The following is an 18,540-nucleotide window of genomic DNA, read 5'->3' on the forward strand; positions in this document are numbered from 1 at the left end:
TGTTTCCAGTTTTTGGACTTTTTCTCTAATCTTTGATTTTTGCTGAAATATTGGATCATTTGAACATTTATTGAAATGAAAGCATGTGAGAAGTTTAGAGGGAAAAATCACTATTTGGTGGAGCTGTTAACAACTCATAGACATGTGAAATGTGACCCCGACTACACACTGCTTTTTGTAAGACGTCAAAAGCCAAAAAGGTTGGAAACCACTGGTTTCATCTTTAACAATGTGTTGTATTTTAAAAGCTTGTTATATTATCCATTGTGTCAAATCTTCATCGGAAAAGTAACTAAAGCTGTCAAATAAATGTAGTGGAGTAGAAAGTACAATATTTCCCTCTGAAATGTAGAAAGTAGCATCACATGGAAATACTCAAGTAAAGTACAAGTACCTCTAAACTGTAATTAAGTCCTTCATCGAGGGTCTAAGGTTCAGTTTTTGTTGAAGCTGTTAAACAGATGAAACATCATAAATTACAGCCTCAAAAATGACCATAAAGTTGAATTAAAACATTTATATTTCTCTCCTATGAGGATGTGATATTCTATCAGGCTGCATTAGTTTTATGTGTATGATGATAATAAAGTTTATCGCTATTAACAAAAAACTACTATATAGAAACACACATATATCTAAACATATACATGAAATGTAAGTTTAATATAGACAGATACACGTATAAAACATATCAGATGTTGGTGACTCTTGTCGTGTCGTTTGAGTTATTGATATATTTTTATTGATTAAGTCGTTTTAGACAAAGTTCTCTCGTATCTTTGTGAACTTATTTCACAGAAACGTCTCTGCTGTCTGCTGCAGACACTCAGAGTAGTTTATTTATTTATTGCTCTGTTGCTTTTTTGGATATTTTAATCATCTATTTTTCCTTATTATTGCTTACTGCCTGTGGAGGAGCTGAAACCTGAGATTTTACTGTCTTATACTTAATGAGATGTAACAATAAAGAATCTGGATGTAAAAGAAATCGTCTCCCAGACTGAATGAACTCTGTGCTTCATCATTTCTTCACTAATTGTCTCTGGTTTTAATTTATTTCACCTTCTTATTAGTGACAAGTTATTAGTGTTTTGTAACTCGTCATCTGGTTTTCAGTTTTGTTTAATTTTTTTTGTCTCGTCTGAAACATCTGATTAAATAAAGAAATTAAATAACTGGTTTAATCCTCAGAGGTTCAACTGTGAACCACTTCCTGTCACATTTCTGTGCAGATTAACAGCAAACACGAAGAAGATGAAATGTTTCTCTACAGTTATAGTTCCTCAGTTTCATCTTTATGTTTTTACTGTAAAATCAGCTTTTATTTATGTGTTTTATATTAAAGTTACTGTAAACTGCAGTACTGTTCCTCAAGATTTAAAATACAGTAAATGTTCTTTTATTTAGTGTTATTTAAACGTTTTATTCATTTTATGTGTGTGTTATCTTTTAATGTTGTGTCTCTATAGATAAATTAGCTTTTTAATTGTTTTCTGCAATCAATCAATCAATCAATCAATCAGTATAGAATCTGTTGATAAGTGCAGTTCAACAATGTGAACAAATAATTTAAGACACGATAACATTTTAAAAAGATGAAATTTTAATAAAACTAATTATAGATTATAAAATTATAAAACACTTTAAACTACGTTTCTCCTGTTAAAAGTTCTACAAATCAGGACTCGATTGATTGATTATTTGATTGATTTTCCAGCATGTTAACAGACGTTTTTACAGCTGGATTTCACTGACGTCCTGTTTTTCTTTGACAGATTTATTTTAATTCTGTAATTGGACTCAAACTAATCATGTTTCTGTTTGCTGCTGTAAGAAAATCAATATGATTCTATAATAACACTCAAACTGCTGCCGTGTTTTTATTGTAAATACAGAAAATTATCTGTAAATTTCTTTTAAAAGTCAAACCAAACTGAGCTGAAATCGTTTCTGCATTAAAATGTTTGTTTGGTCGTTTATTGAATTTTGACAAATGTACAAACATAATAAATCCTTTTGGATATTTAGTAAAAATGACAACACAAAGACTTTGATTTTATATTAATGTCAAATATCATCAGTGGAATTTTCTGAAGAAGCTGACGGTGTTCAACATGCGGTCTGTGGCTCCACCAAGTGATCGTACAGTAAAACTTTATTCAAACACATTTTCACTGTTAATTCTGTCAACAGAAGTCAAGAAACTCTGGTCTCACACTGCGGACACATTTAGAATAAACAAAACAACAAAAGTGAATATAAATAAATCTAATGTGATCGATCAAATGAAATATAGATATAGATTCATATAGAGATGAAATAAAGGACAATAAGAGACACATAATTAGAGAAATGCAGAAACGATCTGCTGATTAAAAAAAAGAAAAAGAAAGAACAGAATGAAGGAAAATATAAATTAAACTTTATGAATTCAATGAAATGACAGTTTCTTTATTTTTAAATATAACATCAGTATTGTGCTTCAGAAATAACAATAAAAATAATAAAAGTAGATAAACCCAACTACCTCACTGATCTCTGCTGATCTGCTTTCAGTCTCTCACGTCTCTTAGAGAATTTACAGTTTCATTATCTGATGTCGTTATGAGTCTTGTAACTGTTATTATTTATTATTTATATGTTGATGTGTGGATAAAGCTGTGATGTTCCTGTTAAACCCGACAGAGTCTCGGCTCTTTATTATATTCTGAGTATTTCTGTCTCCAAATACAGAGTCAACACTTTGTAAAATAGTCTCACGGCGCCACCTGCTGGTCGAAACTGACAACATGGAACAATAAAGATTTCAGAAAACCTTTATAGGAAAATTATAGTTGCAAAACAAAAGGTTGAATACTGGTGATTCCTCCATATTCAGTATAATTAAATACATTATTATTCATTAGTTTTATTTTATCTTACACACATTTATACATATAGAAAAGGAACATTAATATAGATAAATCATTACAAATAAAAACACAAAATATAAACAAACAAACTCACTCACAGCTATATATAACATATATATATATATATATATATATATATATATATATAAGGTTAAACAGACAATACACAGGGTTCATGACTTTTTAAATGTGATTGTTGAGCTAAAGAGTAGAAGATAGAAATATAAACACCCAAAACAGTATATTATACATTTTCAGGTCCTAATATTTTTCCCTCCTCATGTTTGTTAATGGAATGGACAAAATATTAGGAACACCATTCAATATAATGCACTCTAGTAAACCACCGCCCACCATGACCTCAATAGTAAACATAAAGTAGAATTATCACCTCTCTGACAATGTCAACAAAAACTGAAAATGTAAAAGCTTCATAAATGTAGAATATATAGCAGAGCTGTTGTGTTGGATTACATTAGATTGCACAGGTGTTAATGACGTGGCTGGTGAGTATATGTATATATATAAAAATTCTCCCTCTCACCCCCCTCCCTTCCATGGGGGGTGGTGGTGTTTCTCTACCGGAGTTCTGGGAGTTTGAGGGTTCTGTGCAGTATCTTAGCTGTTCCTAGGACTGCGCTCTTCTGGACAGAGACCTCAGATGTTGTACCTGGAATCTGCTGGAGCCACTCTCCCAGTTTGTGGGTCACAGCCTCCAGTGCTCCCATTACCACTGGCACCACTGTTGCCTTCACTCCCCACATCTTTTCCAGCTCCTCTTTCAGCCCTTGGTATTTTTCGATCTTCTCGTGTTCCTTCTTCTTGATGTCAGTCTGGATCTGGAAGTCCCACAGGATCTTGGCTCGATCATTCTCAACCACCTCAGGAGGTGTCTTCCATTGTATACACACACACACACACACACATATATATATATATATATATAATAGCACTTTTCAAAAAAACGTTACAAAGACCTTAAAATTAAATTAATACAAGACAATAAAAAGCTGACAGTGACTAAAATATTAAAATAATATGATAAAACACAACGAAAGATAATGAAACCAATAGTAAAATCAATAAAATACAATTTTTATACTTGTAAATGTCTTATAAATTAAATGACTTTAAATGACTTAAAATATGAGAGGATAGGTAAAACAGAACAAGTGTTTATTTATTTTTCGTTAAAGTTTTTATTTGATTTAATTTGATTATTATTATGTATCGATTTAATGTAATTGTATTTATTTTAATGTAGTTGTGCTGTATTTTATTTTTATGTATAAAGTCCCAGTGGAGCCTCCTCACCAGCTGGCGGCGGTAATGCTCCACTCTGTTGTTTACAACCGTCTTTAAAGACGACGAAGAAGAAGCTTTAGCCTCAGTTAGCTTGTTATTATTGCTCGACTTTCTGTTTTTCGTCTTCTTTGTTGAAAACGTTTCTTTATAAGTTGTTTCTTCCTGTCGTTAACAGTTCAGCTCAAGGTGAGATATTAGCCGTTGTTGATGTTAGCTTGCTAAGCTAATGATGGTAACCGAATAAAACACATTTCTGCCCTTTAACATTTTCAGAAAACTGTGATTTTATAGGTCAAAAGACGCCGAAATTCTCTGATTCCAGCTTCTTTGGTCCTCTGACAGTTAACTGGATATCTAAGAGGACGTCATGTTGGGCTTTAGGAAACACTGAGCGACATTTTTCACTATTTTATGGACTAAATGATTAATTGAGAAAATAATCGACAGATGAAGCGATAAGTTAATGAAAGTAATTGTTAGTTGCAGTTCTTGTTTATTTTATAGCTGTAAAAGCTTCCCTTTTAAAGGATCAACCTGCTGATATTTTTTTATTGTCAACAAATCTTCATGTTTTGGATCCAAACCAACAATGAACTGATCTACTAACCAGTATTGTGTGTGTATCAAAGCTGATATATCTGATTAAAAACACGTCAGTGAGTCTCACCGCTGCTCTGGATGACATGTTCCTTCATCATGAAGAGTTTGGTCAAAGACTAATAACAGCATCATGTTTTCAGTCTCTGGAGAATCTCATGCTTGACTAACATGTAGTGACGCAGGAGGCTTAATTTATCCTTACAGCTCCGTCAGATGTTAAACATCATCATGTCTCTGTTCACTTCTAAAACGTGTTGTTTCTTCTTCCAGAGACCAGAACAAGTTGTTCTTCTGCCGCAGTGTTTTCATGTTTTCAGATGAAATATTTAGTCTGTGGACAAACCTTCCTCAGCGTCTCTCTAAGTCGGTTTTTACATCTCCTGTCTTCCCTGGCACCTTCTGTCTGCAGCATTAGTCCACAGCCGCCTTCCCGTCATGTCTCACAACTACCCGTACAGACGCCCGCCCCCGGACACTGACCTCCGACAGGATCTGGGAACTTACAGCTCCTCAGACCGCCGTCACGCCTCACCGCACCACAACTTTTACAGACCGCATCAGGAGCCGCCGCTGCCGCCGCTACCGTCTCGTCTGTCGTCCTTCTCCTACCCGTCCTCTTCCTCCTCCAGAGGCTCGATGGCAGCGGCGGCGCTGCCCCCGCCTCAGGGGTCAGCGGACGGCGCTCTGAGCATCCTGAGCAGCTGCGGTCTGGAGCCCAGCGACCTGGCTCTGCTGGCCGAGCTGCCTGAAGACGTCCTCACCGTGGAGTCGCTGCCTCACCTCCTCCAACAGATCAAAGGCAAGAGAGGGACGGTCAAACCTTTCCCCCCCAATGCTCCTTCCTCCTCCTCCTCCTCCTCCTCTTCCTCCTCTTATCCTGCCAGCGCTGTGCGGCATCCTGCAGGCGAGTGGGATCACCTCCGCGGCCAGCCGATCCATTACCCACTGGACCAGGTCCCCTCCAGTCCTCTTCCCTCTGAGCAGGTTCAGGACCGCTGGGGGAACCGGACCAGCAGGTCTGTCTCCTACGCACCTTCCTCCAGGACCGACCCACCACCACTACCATCATCATCATCATCATCTTCCTCCAGCTACATGGTGGACTACAGCCACAAAGCGGGCTCCTCTGATTATGGTAAGACAGCGAGAGACGCCGGTCCGTCCTCCTCTCAGGATCGACACTCTTTCAGCTCGCCGGCAGCAAGAAGAGGCAGAAGAAGCCGTCCGTCCCGTTTCTCTCAGCCAGCCGAGTACAGGTCAGCTCCTCCTCCTGAGGACCATCAGAGACCTCGGTCGGAACGCCGTGAGTTTGAAGCCTCTTACAGCAGGAGCAGCAGCAGCCGGGTCGTCGCCACTACCGCCGCCACCGCCACCGCCACCGCCACCGCCACCATGCCCTCAAAGAAAGAAGCGCTGGACTTCCACGGGACAACGCCGGCGGTGTACCCGTACTCGTGCTCTCTGTGTGATATCACTGTGCTGTCAGAGAAGGTAAGTACTCCACCTGCACCTCGAGTCTCTGGCTACAGAGTCTGATGGGGGGCGGGAGGGGGGGTTATCAGGCTTCCTGCTGCAGAGGCATGCTGGGAACAGGTGGAGAGTTTGCTGAGTGTGCTGCTGCAGCTGCTGGAGAGACATGGTGCAGTGTGACAGAACAGATCTCATTGTAGTTCTGCTTTTTGTGTTTCAGGTGTGGATCAAACACATCAACGGCACTCAGCATGCAGACGGACAGCTCAGCCTGCTGCAGCAGTAAGTTTCCCGCCGCTGACGGACTTTGACTCATATATTCAACCTTTATTGACACGTGGAGGGAACACAGAGAGGAACAAGAGGTTTGGGTCTCTAGTTTCACAGCAGCGGCTGCCAGTTTACCACCAGTTTACCACCAGTTTACCACCAGTTTACCACCAGTTTGCTGCTGTGAAACTAGAGGACTTATTGACTTTATTTCTGTGTATTGATGTTCTCTCAGTTTTGGTTTTGTGACTCCGTCTTGTTTCTTCTTCAGGTTTCCTAACTGGGACTGTCGCATGGAGACAGTCAGCAGGTCAGTGGACTGTATGACTGTAATCTTAAAGTGTCTGTAACTCCACAGTCTGATGTGTCAGCGTGTAATATGTTGGTCGTGGCTCGTAGTGATGAACCTCCAGAGAATCATCAGTGAGCTTTATAGTGAGTTTCAGCTCATTGTTTATCTGTCTCCGCAGCAGGCAGCTGTTTTCAGAGAAAAAGCTCTAAAAAGCTGCTGTACTTGTTTCTGCTGAAAACTATTCAAAAAAACACCAGTTAAATCAAATCTTTCTGTCATCCAAGGGCTGACAACCAATCACAGAAGAGGAAAGATGAAGGAAAACCCGCCCAGCCGGCCCAAACAGCCAATCAGAACACCAGTAAGTAAAGGCATGGTATCGTTCTCTCTGATGCTCTTCATCGCTGCTCTAACGTCTTCGTCTCTCTGTGTTCAACAGAGCCTCAGCCCAATAAAAAGTCCCAGAAGAAGGTAAAGTAGAGATCCTGCTAACTCTCAGAAAGCTCACGGATATGTTTCTGACTGTAGTTAGTTTAGCCGCTCCAGGATGAACTTCACTCATGACTCTGTGGTGTGTCTCTCAGACGTCAGAGAAAGGTAAAGTGGTGTGTGTGAAGTTTCCTCCTCAGTCTGTGGACGAGACGTATCTGAGGAAACTCAGCGAACCGTTCGGAAAGATCGTCAAGATCCTCATGTTTCCATCTTTGGTGAGTCCATGTGGTTTATTACGCAACCATATATAATAATACATGTTTGCTGTTCTTCTTCGTATCTGCAGCGTTTTGATTATTATTATCTGATTATTTCTTCGATTAATCAACTAACTGTTTGGTTTTTAAAACATCAAAACACAGTGAAAAATGTCGGTAACAATTTCCTCAAACCAACAGACCAAAATCCAAAAATATTCAGTTTCCTGTCGTGTAACACAAAGCAGCTAATTCTTACATTTCAGGACATGAATCAAAATTGTGGCCTTTTTGTTTAAAATAATCAACGATCAGTGGATTATATATGATAGTTGATTAATGGACTGATCGTCGCAGCTCTAATCAGGAACATTTTTGTGTATGTTGTACAGAGTTTAGTTCAGTTTCATGAGATTAGTCACATCGATGTCAGCTGTGTTTCACTCCCATCTGCTTGTCTTTTAAGGATCCGTCTGATATTTTTCTCCTTGTCAACAAATCGTATGTGCAGATAACTGATTAATGATTAATGAGACTAGAAGAGTTGTGCTTTTGAAGGAAATATTCTCCTCTCTTCAGTCTCCTCGCTGTAGTTTTCAGTTTGTATCTTCAGCCTCGTTTTCAGTAACAGAAACAGATTTTCTGAGCAGCAGGAGTCTTTCCCTTCATCCTGTTGATCTTAAACTTCGCTGTAAACCCTGCAGGCGTTTGTGGAGCTGGGCTCCATCGACCAGGCGAAGGACCTGGTGAAGTTCCACAACAACTATCCTCCGACTGTGAACGGAGAGCAGATGGAGTTCAGCATCTCCAACACTTTCAACTTCCTCCAGGTGAATATTCATCCAACCAGCAGCTCACACTGAAGAGTCACGACCTCCTGATAAAGTAATACTCTACTTCAAATACTCTGAAGACAAGAGACGGTACAGCGCTGATGCATCATGTTGGGACGATCAGCTTGTTTACACAGATGTGATAAAAACAGTAGAGTCAGACGATACCAACATTAAAACCATATGACACCAGAATAAAAACGCACATGTAAAACTTTCTGAATTATTGTCTGAATATGAATATTGTCTCGTCTGTGCACATATATTTCAGATTATAGTGTGTGTGTGTGTGTGTGTGTGTGTGTGTGTGTGTTTTCAGAGCTCTCGGGTGGTGAGTTTCACTCCGGCTCCAGCAGGAGAGGACGGCCAATCAGATCTCATCAGCATCGTCAAACGCTTCGGCCTGCCGCTCTACACTCTGTTCCTGCCGTCTATGGTGAGATCCGACAAACTGTCAATCACACACAGGTCAAAGAAGAAGAAGAAGAAGAGGAGTCAGAGACGAGACTAGAGAAAGATGTTTTATAGCTGAGACATCCGGTCGGGGATGAAGAGTTCCTCCACAAACGTTCAGAAAAAAACACATCGAGCTTCAGCAGAGCTATAAAACACAGCGAAAGCCACATGTTTAAAGATCCCGCCCACACTGTGTTTGAAGAACACTCTGATTGGATTAAAAATTGTTTAGTTGACAAGTCAGAAAACGTTAAAACATCCTCTCCTCCTTCAGGTTTCCACATCACGCTTGTGTAAGTCGCATACTGGACCACCATTGGCTCCAAACTAGTTGTGATGTCATAAATCCTGCAGGTGCTAAACTGAGATTTAAAGGTGTACTGTGCAGGATTTGTCGGAACAACCACAGTCGACCAAAGTGCTGTACAATAAGATATCAAGAATAAATTAAAACAACATAACAGGGTGACAGCAAACAAGAACAAATAGAAAACAAATAATAGTAGAACACTGGGTTTTAACGACAGTCAAAGGCCTGAGCGAGTCTTTAGTTTGGCCTTAGAAGTGTCTCGGGAAGGGGAACACTTCATTCCAAGAGGTCAGCTGTTCCAAAGTTTTGGGGTGATCGAGGGATGTAGTGGGGCGCCAGGCCATGTAGAGCCTTAAAAACAAATAAAAGTAGCTTAAACTCAGTCCTATACTTGACTGGTAACCAGTGCAGGGAGGCCAGTACAGCCAAATAAAGGACATCGCAGTAGTCCAGACGGGAGGAAATCCGAGCAAGTTGTTGAATGAGAGGAGCGGTGTAAACAAGTTAAAAAGTGTTTTAGAGACATGAGAGCAGATAAGAAACGTTCATGGATCACATGACATATGTAATCAGATTACCGCAGAACATATGTAAATAAAAGCAATAAATAAATCAACTAAATGAAGAAAACTGCATAAACTGAATGAGAAGTTAATCTATTAAAATAAATCTTCAGTGGAGGTTTATTGAATCCTTAAATACTGTTAAAGCTGAAATGTAATGAATTGATCAGACTACAAAAAGAGTCACTTTCTGCTTTATTATATTATTATAGTTGTTAAAGCTCATATGATCTTTGAGCCTGTTTTAGTAGAGAAATAATAAACTTTATTTTTATCTTTCAGGCGTTTGTTGAGATGAAAATCGCTGCGGATGCTGAGAAGCTGGTTGATTATTATTCTTCCAACACTCTGAGGATCAACAGCGACTTCATCAAAGTTTCCTTCTCTGGAGAATACAAGAGTCTGATGTGAGTCACTGAGGGCTGCTGGGAAATGTGTCAGCCGCTTCCGATCGATGGGTTATTGATCGGGAGTTAATATTCCCTCTGTCCCGTCCTGCAGGCGGGTCCCGTCAGCCAAGAGGTACGAAGAGGAAACCTGCTCAACCAAGAGGACGAGGAGTCCGAGCGCAGACCGAGAGGACAAGACCACGAGGACCGACGGGGAGAAGACCAGGTCCAAGTCTAAGTCCAGGTCCAGAGATAAATCCAGAGAAAGGTCCTGCAGCAGATCCTCCAGGCAGAACAGGTCCAAGTCCAGAGAGAGGAGGACCAGATCCAGCACAGAGAGGAAGACCAGGTCCAGAGATAAATCCAGCAGCAGATCCTCCAAGCAGAACAGGTCCAGAGAGAGGAGGTCCAAGTCCAGGTCCAGAGAGAGGAGGTCCAGGTCTAGAGAGAGGAGGTCCAGGTCTAGGGAGAGGAGGTCCAGGTCCAGAGAGAGGAGGTCCAGGTCCAGGTCCAGAGAGAGGACTGTGGTTCCAGAGAAACCTGATAAATCTGGTAAGAAAACTCATCTCAGTAAAAACGTGTCTCAGTAGTTGTTGGGATATTAGTTGATTTACTGCCGTCAGTTTATTTATGAAGCTCATCTAAAAACAAGACGAGTCGACCAAAGAGCTTCAGATCACAGTGGAGGACGGAGAGATGACATCACAGTAGTTTCCTGCAGTAAAAGGCACAGTGGGAGCAGTGAAAGCAGGGATGTTCTGAAATGTACCGTTCAGATCGATTTCCTTCTCGTGTCAGGTTAGCATAGCTTAGCTTAGCATAAAGACTGGAAACAGGTGGAAACAGTTAGCCTGTCTGAATGTAATGAACACGTTTCCAGTGTTTATGCTAAGCTACGCTAACTAGCTGCTGGTTGTAGCTTCATATTTACAGTTGTAGAGCTGCAACAATTACTTCCTTTATTTATTGATCGACACAATCAGTCAATCAATGTAGTTTTGTAATTTTTTTTAAGAAACATTCTAAATTCCCAGTTTGCAGCTTTTCAAACGTGCGGATTTGAAGTTTTTCTGTGATAATAAACTGAATATCTATCGATGGATTTTGGACAGTTTCCATGGCATTAAAGGAACGATAACAGGCATTCTTCACTCTTTTATAGACAATCGATGAATCAGTAATGAAAACAATCGTCAGTTGCAGCTTTTTACTGCACAGACATGAGAGAGAATCAATCTGAACATTTAACGCGCAGCTAGAAAGAGAAGCAGATTTTCCCCTTTTTAAATCTTTAAATATTAAAAAAAAACATGTATAACTTTTTAAACAGAGTCTACAGCTGTTTTTAAACACAGCTAAACTAAAGTTTTATGGTTGTATGTGTGAAAGTTGTATTTAAATGTACATGAAGTTCTTCTTCTGTCCACAGAAAGCGAGTCCAGGACTGAAGCTGAGCCTCCACTCAGAGACGCCCAACCTGAAACTGGAGAGAAAGAAGCGAGCGAGCCGGAAGCAGAGTCAGTTTTTAAAGATCACTTTGATACAGTTATTTTTAAAAAGCTGCTGGTGTTTTATAATAATAAAGTTTATTTATGTGGCACTTTTCAAAACTCAGGTTTGGTTTCAGAGGAGTTGAAGCAAATATGTAAACGATATTCCCTGTTTATATACAGAACTGATGCTTTATTATAAATATCATCTAATGTATTATATTATTATTAAAGAGTTGTGCCATTTACTTTGACTGATGTTCAGCATCTTTTTAGAATATTGATCATAAACAATAACATGAAATTATTGACTGAAAAGTTAGTTTACAGTATTGTTACATCCCTGAGTAGTGCCTGCAGGTATAACCTCCAGCCTCTGTGTAGCCTGAGAGGCTAAACTCGGGGAAAACTGCTACTCGTAAAGTGAAAATCCTGTGAAAATGTAAAAGTGAAAAGAAAGAAAATGCTGCTGCAGGTCGTCTGCAGAGGAGAGCGACATCGAGGGGATGGAGGTGATCGGAGAGGACGGAGAGAATCTGGAGGATGAAGATTTGGAAACTCTGGATGACGCTGACGTAGAAAAGGAGAACGAGGAGGAGGAGGAGGAGGAGGAGGAAGACTTACCTGTACAAGGTAGAGATACAAACTGAGCTGCTTCTGAAAAGATGAGACAAACTTTCAGGTAGAAATGTTTTTAAACTGTTAAACTACTTTTCAGGCGAAGGAAAGGAGGAGAAAGATGGAGAGGAAGGTGATCAGGAGAAGAAAAATGAGGAGGAGAAGATGCAGGAGGAAGAGTCAGAATCCATCAGAGCAGCAGAGGACGATGAGGTAAAGAACAGGCTGAAAACTGCTGCCGTAGTAACAGATTTATTAATGTGCAAACAAACACAATAAGTATAAATATACAGTGGTATATTTATATAAACGCTATATAAATAAAACTAGCAGCTTCAGCGCAGTGAGATATATGAATAAATAATCCCAGTTTAAACCAAAGTGTTCATTGATCTGCAGACGAAGCAGAAACGTAACATCAGGATTCATCAGTCTGAAGATGTTAACGCTGGACTGAAGCTGTCTGAGTGATATTTGCTGCTGTCACTGAGACACGTCCAGAGAGACTGATTAAACTATTAATCATTGATTCCTGATAATCAATAACCAGCTGTAACTGAACCTCCAGGAGGAACCAGGCTTCCCGGTGGACCTGGAGAACTGCATCACTCTGGATGAACTAGAAGCGTCTGATGAGCCAGAAACTGAAGGAGGTCTGGAAGTCTGAAACTGACGATTTAATCAACTTATTTAACATTTTTTATTCAGCTTTTAAAACATAAGCAATACTGAACTCTCTACTTGAACTTAATTACAGACAGTTTTCTGTTTTCTAATTCATGTTTTATTTGAATATGTTGGTGTTTGTGTTACAGAAGAAGAAGAAGAAGAAGAGAGAGATGAACCCGAGGTGAGGAGGAAATATTTCTGTTGGTAAAACATCTCGACATTTGTTTACTGACACAGTTAATTTATTTATTATTTCATTCTTTTCCTCCAGGGTCCGTCTACCAGGGTGGTTTACTTCAGAAACCTGCCGCTGCGTTTCTACACCGACGTGGAGTTCATCAGCCTGGTGAAAGGTTTTGGGAAGGCGGTGCGCTACTTCCTGATCCGCCGCCGCCGAGAGGTCCGAAAATGAACGTCTCTTTTTACTTATTGTTCATATAAAATGCTTGTTCCATAAAAACTACTGTATGAATTAGTTGTATTATTGTTGCATAGCCAGGAATCTTCATGTTTCAGGGTTTCATCGAGATGTCGAGCTCCTTGGAGGCTCTGAGAGCTGCCACAGAGCTGAGCTGTAAATCCGTCTCCTTCAACGGCTCCAAACTTATCGTCCACATCTCCCACAAATACTCGCGGCTCACAGCGGGGTCAGTGTCTCCGAACGTCACCTGTCCTGTCTCTGTGTTGTTGACTCCTGATGCCTCAACTCCTGACTGTGTGTGTCTGCAGGTGGACGGTTCAGTCGGACGAGGACGAGGACGAGCGGAGCCAGCGAAGGAGTCGAAGCAGCAGCGGGAGGAGGAGCGAGAGACGCAGCAAATCCAAGACATCAGAGAAGGAGGAGTCCAACAAGGAGTCCGGAGGGAGGAAGGAGTCCCCAAAAAAGACTCCAGAGAGAGAGTCAACATCTAAAAAGACTCCAGAGAGAGAGTCAGTGTCTAAAAAGACTCCAGAGAGAGAGTCAACATCTAAAAAGACTCCAGAGAGAGAGTCAATGTCTAAAAAGACTCCAGAGAGAGAGTCAACATCTAAAAAGACTCCAGAGAGAGAGTCAATGTCTAAAAAGACTCCAGAGAGAGAGTCAACATCTAAAAAGACTCCAGAGAGAGAGTCAATGTCTAAAAAGACTCCAGAGAGAGAGTCAACATCTAAAAAGACTCCAGAGAGAGAGTCAACGTCTAAAAAGACTCCAGAGAGAGAGTCAACGTCTAAAAAGACTCCAGAGAGAGAGTCAACGTCTAAAAAGACTCCAGAGAGAGAGTCAACGTCTAAAAAGACTCCAGAGAGAGAGTCAACGTCTAAAAAGACTCCAGAGAGAGAGTCAACATCTAAAAAGACTCCAGAGAGAGAGTCAACATCTAAAAAGACTGAAGAAAAGAACTCCAAAAACATGTTGGAGAAGGAATCAGCTGTCAAAAAGACTCCAGAGAGAGAGTCAACTTTAAAAAAGACTCCAGAGAGAGAGTCAATGTCTAAAAAGACTCCAGAGAGAGAGTCGGTGTCCAAAAAGACTCTAGAGAGAGAGTCAACGTTAAAAAAGACTCCAGAGAGAGAGTCAACATTAAAAAAGAGTTTAAAGAGAGAGTCATTAGACAAAAAGACTCCAGACAGAGAGTCAACGTCTAAAAAGACTCCAGAGAGAGAGTCGGTGTCCAAAAAGACTGAAGAAAAGAACTCCAAAAACATGTTGGAGAAGGAATCAGTTGTCAAAAAGACTCCAGAGAGAGAGTCAACATTAAAAAAGAGTTCAGAGAGAGAGTCATTGGACAAAAAGACTGAAGAAAAAAACTCCAAAAACATGTTAGAGAAGGAATCAGCTGCCAAAAAGAGTCCAGAGAGTGAGTCAGTGCCTGAAAACTGTCCAGAGAAAGACTCTGCATCCAGAAAGATCTCTGAGAAAGAGTCACTGTCAAAAAAGACTGAAGAAAAGATGTCAGAGGTCGATAAAAAGACTCCAGAGGAGCAGTCGGTCTTCAAAGAGGCTGAGGAGAAGGACTCTAAAAAGGAGATCCTGCTGAAGACGAGTGAAGAGAAGGAGAAGCTGAAGAGGAAGGTGAGTGATGAGAGCGACTCGGTGCCTGAAAAGATGCTGAAGAAAGAGTTCAAAAGAGAAAAGACTGAAGAAGAGTCAGAGGAGGATCTGTGTGAAGATAAAACGTCGTCTGAAGTTCAGCGAGTTCGTTCGGAGACGACTTCAGAATCAGGAGAGAAGAATCCAGATCAACCAGACTCCACCGCAGATCCTCAGAGACCACGAACTGAGCAGGTACAGCTGAGACCTGAAGACCTTTTTACTGTCTGAAGCTCAGTGCACAACACATTCACATTAAATTAATTAACATATAAGCTATTTAATACCTGTTTCACCGTCATACAGGCAGTGATTGTTGATGGAAAACCAGTGTACACAATATGAGCTGCAGTTGTTTTATTTATATATTATTTTAAAGCATATAATTATTATTATTATGGCTTATTCACAGTTTTAATAGATTCAAAAAAGTTTGGATCTATCTATTTATGATTTATTTATCTATTTAGTTTATCTCACAGATACTGACTGATACTGTGGTGGACAGACCGACTAACATTTCCATCCATAGAAACGTGTTTTATTGACTCAAAATAAGTAAAAACTGACTCTGACGTTACCTGAGCTCTCTTCAGTGAGTTTTTAAAGACTGTACCAGCATGTTTGCACCTAAATCACCAAACCTAAAGAGTAAAATCATCTCTCTACACGCCTCAGTGGCTGTTTTTGTACTTCATGTTGTTATAATAATGTATAATGTTGTTGAGTTATTAAAGTTGAAGGAGTGATGAGTTTTAGATTTGTTTGTTCTAAGAAGAAACTGACTGCTGTTTATCTGCGATGTTTGTAGAAAGCTGCTACTGGACGTGCAGAGGGCGCCGCAGCTCCGCTCAAACCTGTTGGTAAGAAGAGACACTTCCTGTCTCCACATCATTCTGCTGCTTCACATGTTTCACTCACTTTAAACTGAATGTAAACACCTGTACGAGCTGCTGACATCATTTTGTGTCTGATTGGAGGAGCAGCAGCGGTGCGTTCACTGACACCTCGTTGTGTCTGTTTCTCCTGCAGGAACAGAGTTTGTTCGTCCGGTCGTCGGTTACTTCTGTAACTTGTGTCAGGTGATCTACGCCGATGAGGACGAAGCCAAACTGCAGCACTGCAGCAGCCGCTCGCATTACACTAAATACCAGGTGAGCTCCCAGAATCCTTCACTGCTGCAAACTCAAGTGGATGGAGAAAGGTGACGTAACCCCTCTCCCACTGCAGAAAACACGTTTTATATCATTGTAACTTCAATATCTTTAGTCATTTGAAAACGTCACCTTATGAAAAGTGTTTTTCACTGTTTTCTGATATTTATTGACTGAACAATTGATCAAAACAACAATTGATGTGAGAAAGCTGCAGCTGTGGATACGAAACAGACAGAAGTAACAGAATGACTGAATTAACAGGTTTGATGAAAGCAGAAATCACAATCTGGACTTCAAGTTTATTAACTGTCAGTAAACAGCTGATAATGTGTTTCTATGTATTTTTAATCTAAAACTAATCAGTTTCATCCTTTAAGGTGACGTCAGATTTAAAACATTTTGAATCCAGTCAGTCTAAAGTGAGTTTGGAGTAAACAAATAAAACATTATTCGAATATTTGAACAGATTGGTTAATGTATCAGTTTTCTTTTCACAGTCCAGGTTAATTGATTAATTATATTACTGAATTGTTGTTATAAACAGCTCGTATTACTGACAAAATGTGATATAAATGTTAATAAATTCATGTACTTAATAATTGTAGACTTTTAGATAGAGTTCTTAGACTAGAAGACTAGTACTAGATACTAAACCTAAAGGGAAATTAAAGTAATTAAATATTGTACCAACTGGTTTTCCATCATTCTTTGGCCATTAGAAAGATGCTAAATTATATTCTATGTGATATTAAAAATATCTTAAATTTAATTTGGTCATCACTGCAGAAAGTCTGGAAATGTTTGAGAGATTCGCTGATTCTTTTTGTCTTAATTCCAACTTTATCTTCACGTGATCTTCATTAGAAACCAGTTTTTGAATAAAAACATCCAACATGGCTTCTCTGACTTGTATTTTTTCAGTTTTCCATCACTGGAATGATGGAATTATAATAAAACTAAAACTATTTCCCTGTAGAGTTGAGAATGTGCTCCTCACTTACAACTTTAATACAAAACATAAAGCTCATCTTTTTAAATTAGCTTTTACAGAGAAACTTTTACATTTTAACTTCACCTACCATATTTATCTTAAATGCGTCCTGTTGTTTTTAATGTTCCTGTTTCATTTTGTGAAGCTCACTGTATTGCATTTGTTATTATGAAATGTTCTGTATAAATAAAGTTTAATTATTTCTTGCTGCTGATTCTGACGGAAAGCTTTGATCTTGTGTTTTAGGAGCAGACGGGGAAAAATCCATGGACGAGCTGAACACCTGACCTGAGAGGAATCAGCTGTTTGGTGTCGACTCAACGAACTGACTCTAACAAACTCTTTGATCTAAAACTCCATGAGGCACTTTTAAGTAAAATGTTTCTGCTCAGGATTTCTGGGAAATGAAGTCCTCCAAATTCAAACTGTCACAAAAATGTAAAAGTCAGACAGAATCTGAAACTGAGAGCAAAATGATTTTTGGATTTGAGCTCTGTTAGTTTCATCAAACTCATTTTTCCTGAAGAGATTCCGTGTTTTGCTCAAAGACACTTCAGCATGTTGAGGATTTTAAAATCTGACTCCAGATGTGGTGGAAACATCTGGAACAAGGTATTTCAGTTTGTCTGTTTTAAAATCAGATCAAACTGAAACTGTTTAAAGGTACATTGAAGCTGCTACTTAAAGTTTTGTTTTGCATTTTGACAGAATCCAAGGAGGGTTGAATCGAGGGCAGCTGGACTTCTTGGTTGTAGATACTTGAAGATGTTTCCCTTCAGTTCTAACTTCAGTTCTTCAGTTAGAGCTGAACAAGCCCCTCAAGAAGTGAAATATCTTCGAATATCTACAACCAAGAAGTCCAGCTGCCCTCAACCCACCTTGGAAAACCATGACCTGGATGACTGAGAGTCTTCAGACATTTTGAAAGAAACACAGTTTGTTGTTTTTAGGGTTAAAATGTTTAATTTTGTACCCAGTCAAAGAGAAAGTGTCTATCTGTAAAATAACTTTCTAATCAAAGTGTTTCATGATTCTGTTGCCAAATAAATAAAACCTCCAAAAAAACTCCACAGGTGAAGAAAGTTTTATTTTATAAAACGTCTAATGAACATGTCAGCTGCAGACTGTGCAGCTTTAAACACAGTTTACCTCCCAGATACAATGAATGTCTGAGACCTCACATCACCATGACAACAGCTCTGAGACTTTAGAAGTTGTCTAGTCAGCACTGGACTTTAAAACTTTAAAACAAATCAAAAATAAAAAATTCCAGTCATTCTAGTTTAACAGTCGCCTTCTTCCCTTTCTTCTTATCTGCTTTCTTCTGTTCTTTCTCCAGATGTTTCTAAAGAACAAACAGGGAGAAACATCAGTTTACTTCTTTTCATTCACAACAATCGTGTAGTGTAGGGTTGGGCTGATGGATGATGAACGCAGGTCGGAGTCTGTGTGGAT

General features: G+C 39.6%; 1 protein-coding gene across 1 annotated transcript; it reads left to right on the forward strand.

The window, feature by feature from the left end:
* The first annotated feature begins 4,890 nt into the window (after nt 1-4,890).
* On the forward strand, nt 4,891-18,153 carry LOC122990937 (trichohyalin-like). The gene is made up of 23 exons (XM_044364511.1): nt 4,891-6,308; nt 6,508-6,569; nt 6,829-6,867; nt 7,134-7,210; nt 7,289-7,320; nt 7,434-7,556; nt 8,243-8,368; nt 8,691-8,807; nt 9,983-10,107; nt 10,202-10,528; nt 10,565-10,641; nt 11,519-11,606; nt 12,055-12,212; nt 12,298-12,329; nt 12,360-12,410; nt 12,766-12,850; nt 13,010-13,047; nt 13,138-13,266; nt 13,383-13,513; nt 13,596-15,132; nt 15,749-15,800; nt 15,970-16,091; nt 17,332-18,153. Exons 1-23 carry the CDS (start codon nt 5,253-5,255, stop codon nt 17,362-17,364), a joined length of 4,617 nt encoding a protein of 1,538 aa, XP_044220446.1. The 5' UTR covers nt 4,891-5,252; the 3' UTR covers nt 17,365-18,153.
* Nucleotides 18,154-18,540: the final 387 nt, after the last annotated feature.

The sequence above is a fragment of the Thunnus albacares genome, chromosome 10 (genome assembly GCF_914725855.1).
Source record: "Thunnus albacares chromosome 10, fThuAlb1.1, whole genome shotgun sequence".
NCBI lineage: Eukaryota > Metazoa > Chordata > Actinopteri > Scombriformes > Scombridae > Thunnus > Thunnus albacares.

Bases quoted from the DNA above. Each gene is read 5' to 3' on its own strand.
- LOC122990937 (XM_044364511.1), top strand. From the start codon at position 5,253: ATGTCTCACAACTACCCGTACAGACGCCCGCCCCCGGACACTGACCTC. The intron at 12,213-12,297 runs GTAGAGATACAA...ACTACTTTTCAG, and splicing joins GGAAGACTTACCTGTACAAG to GCGAAGGAAAGGAGGAGAAA. The intron at 15,801-15,969 runs GTAAGAAGAGAC...TTTCTCCTGCAG, and splicing joins AGCTCCGCTCAAACCTGTTG to GAACAGAGTTTGTTCGTCCG.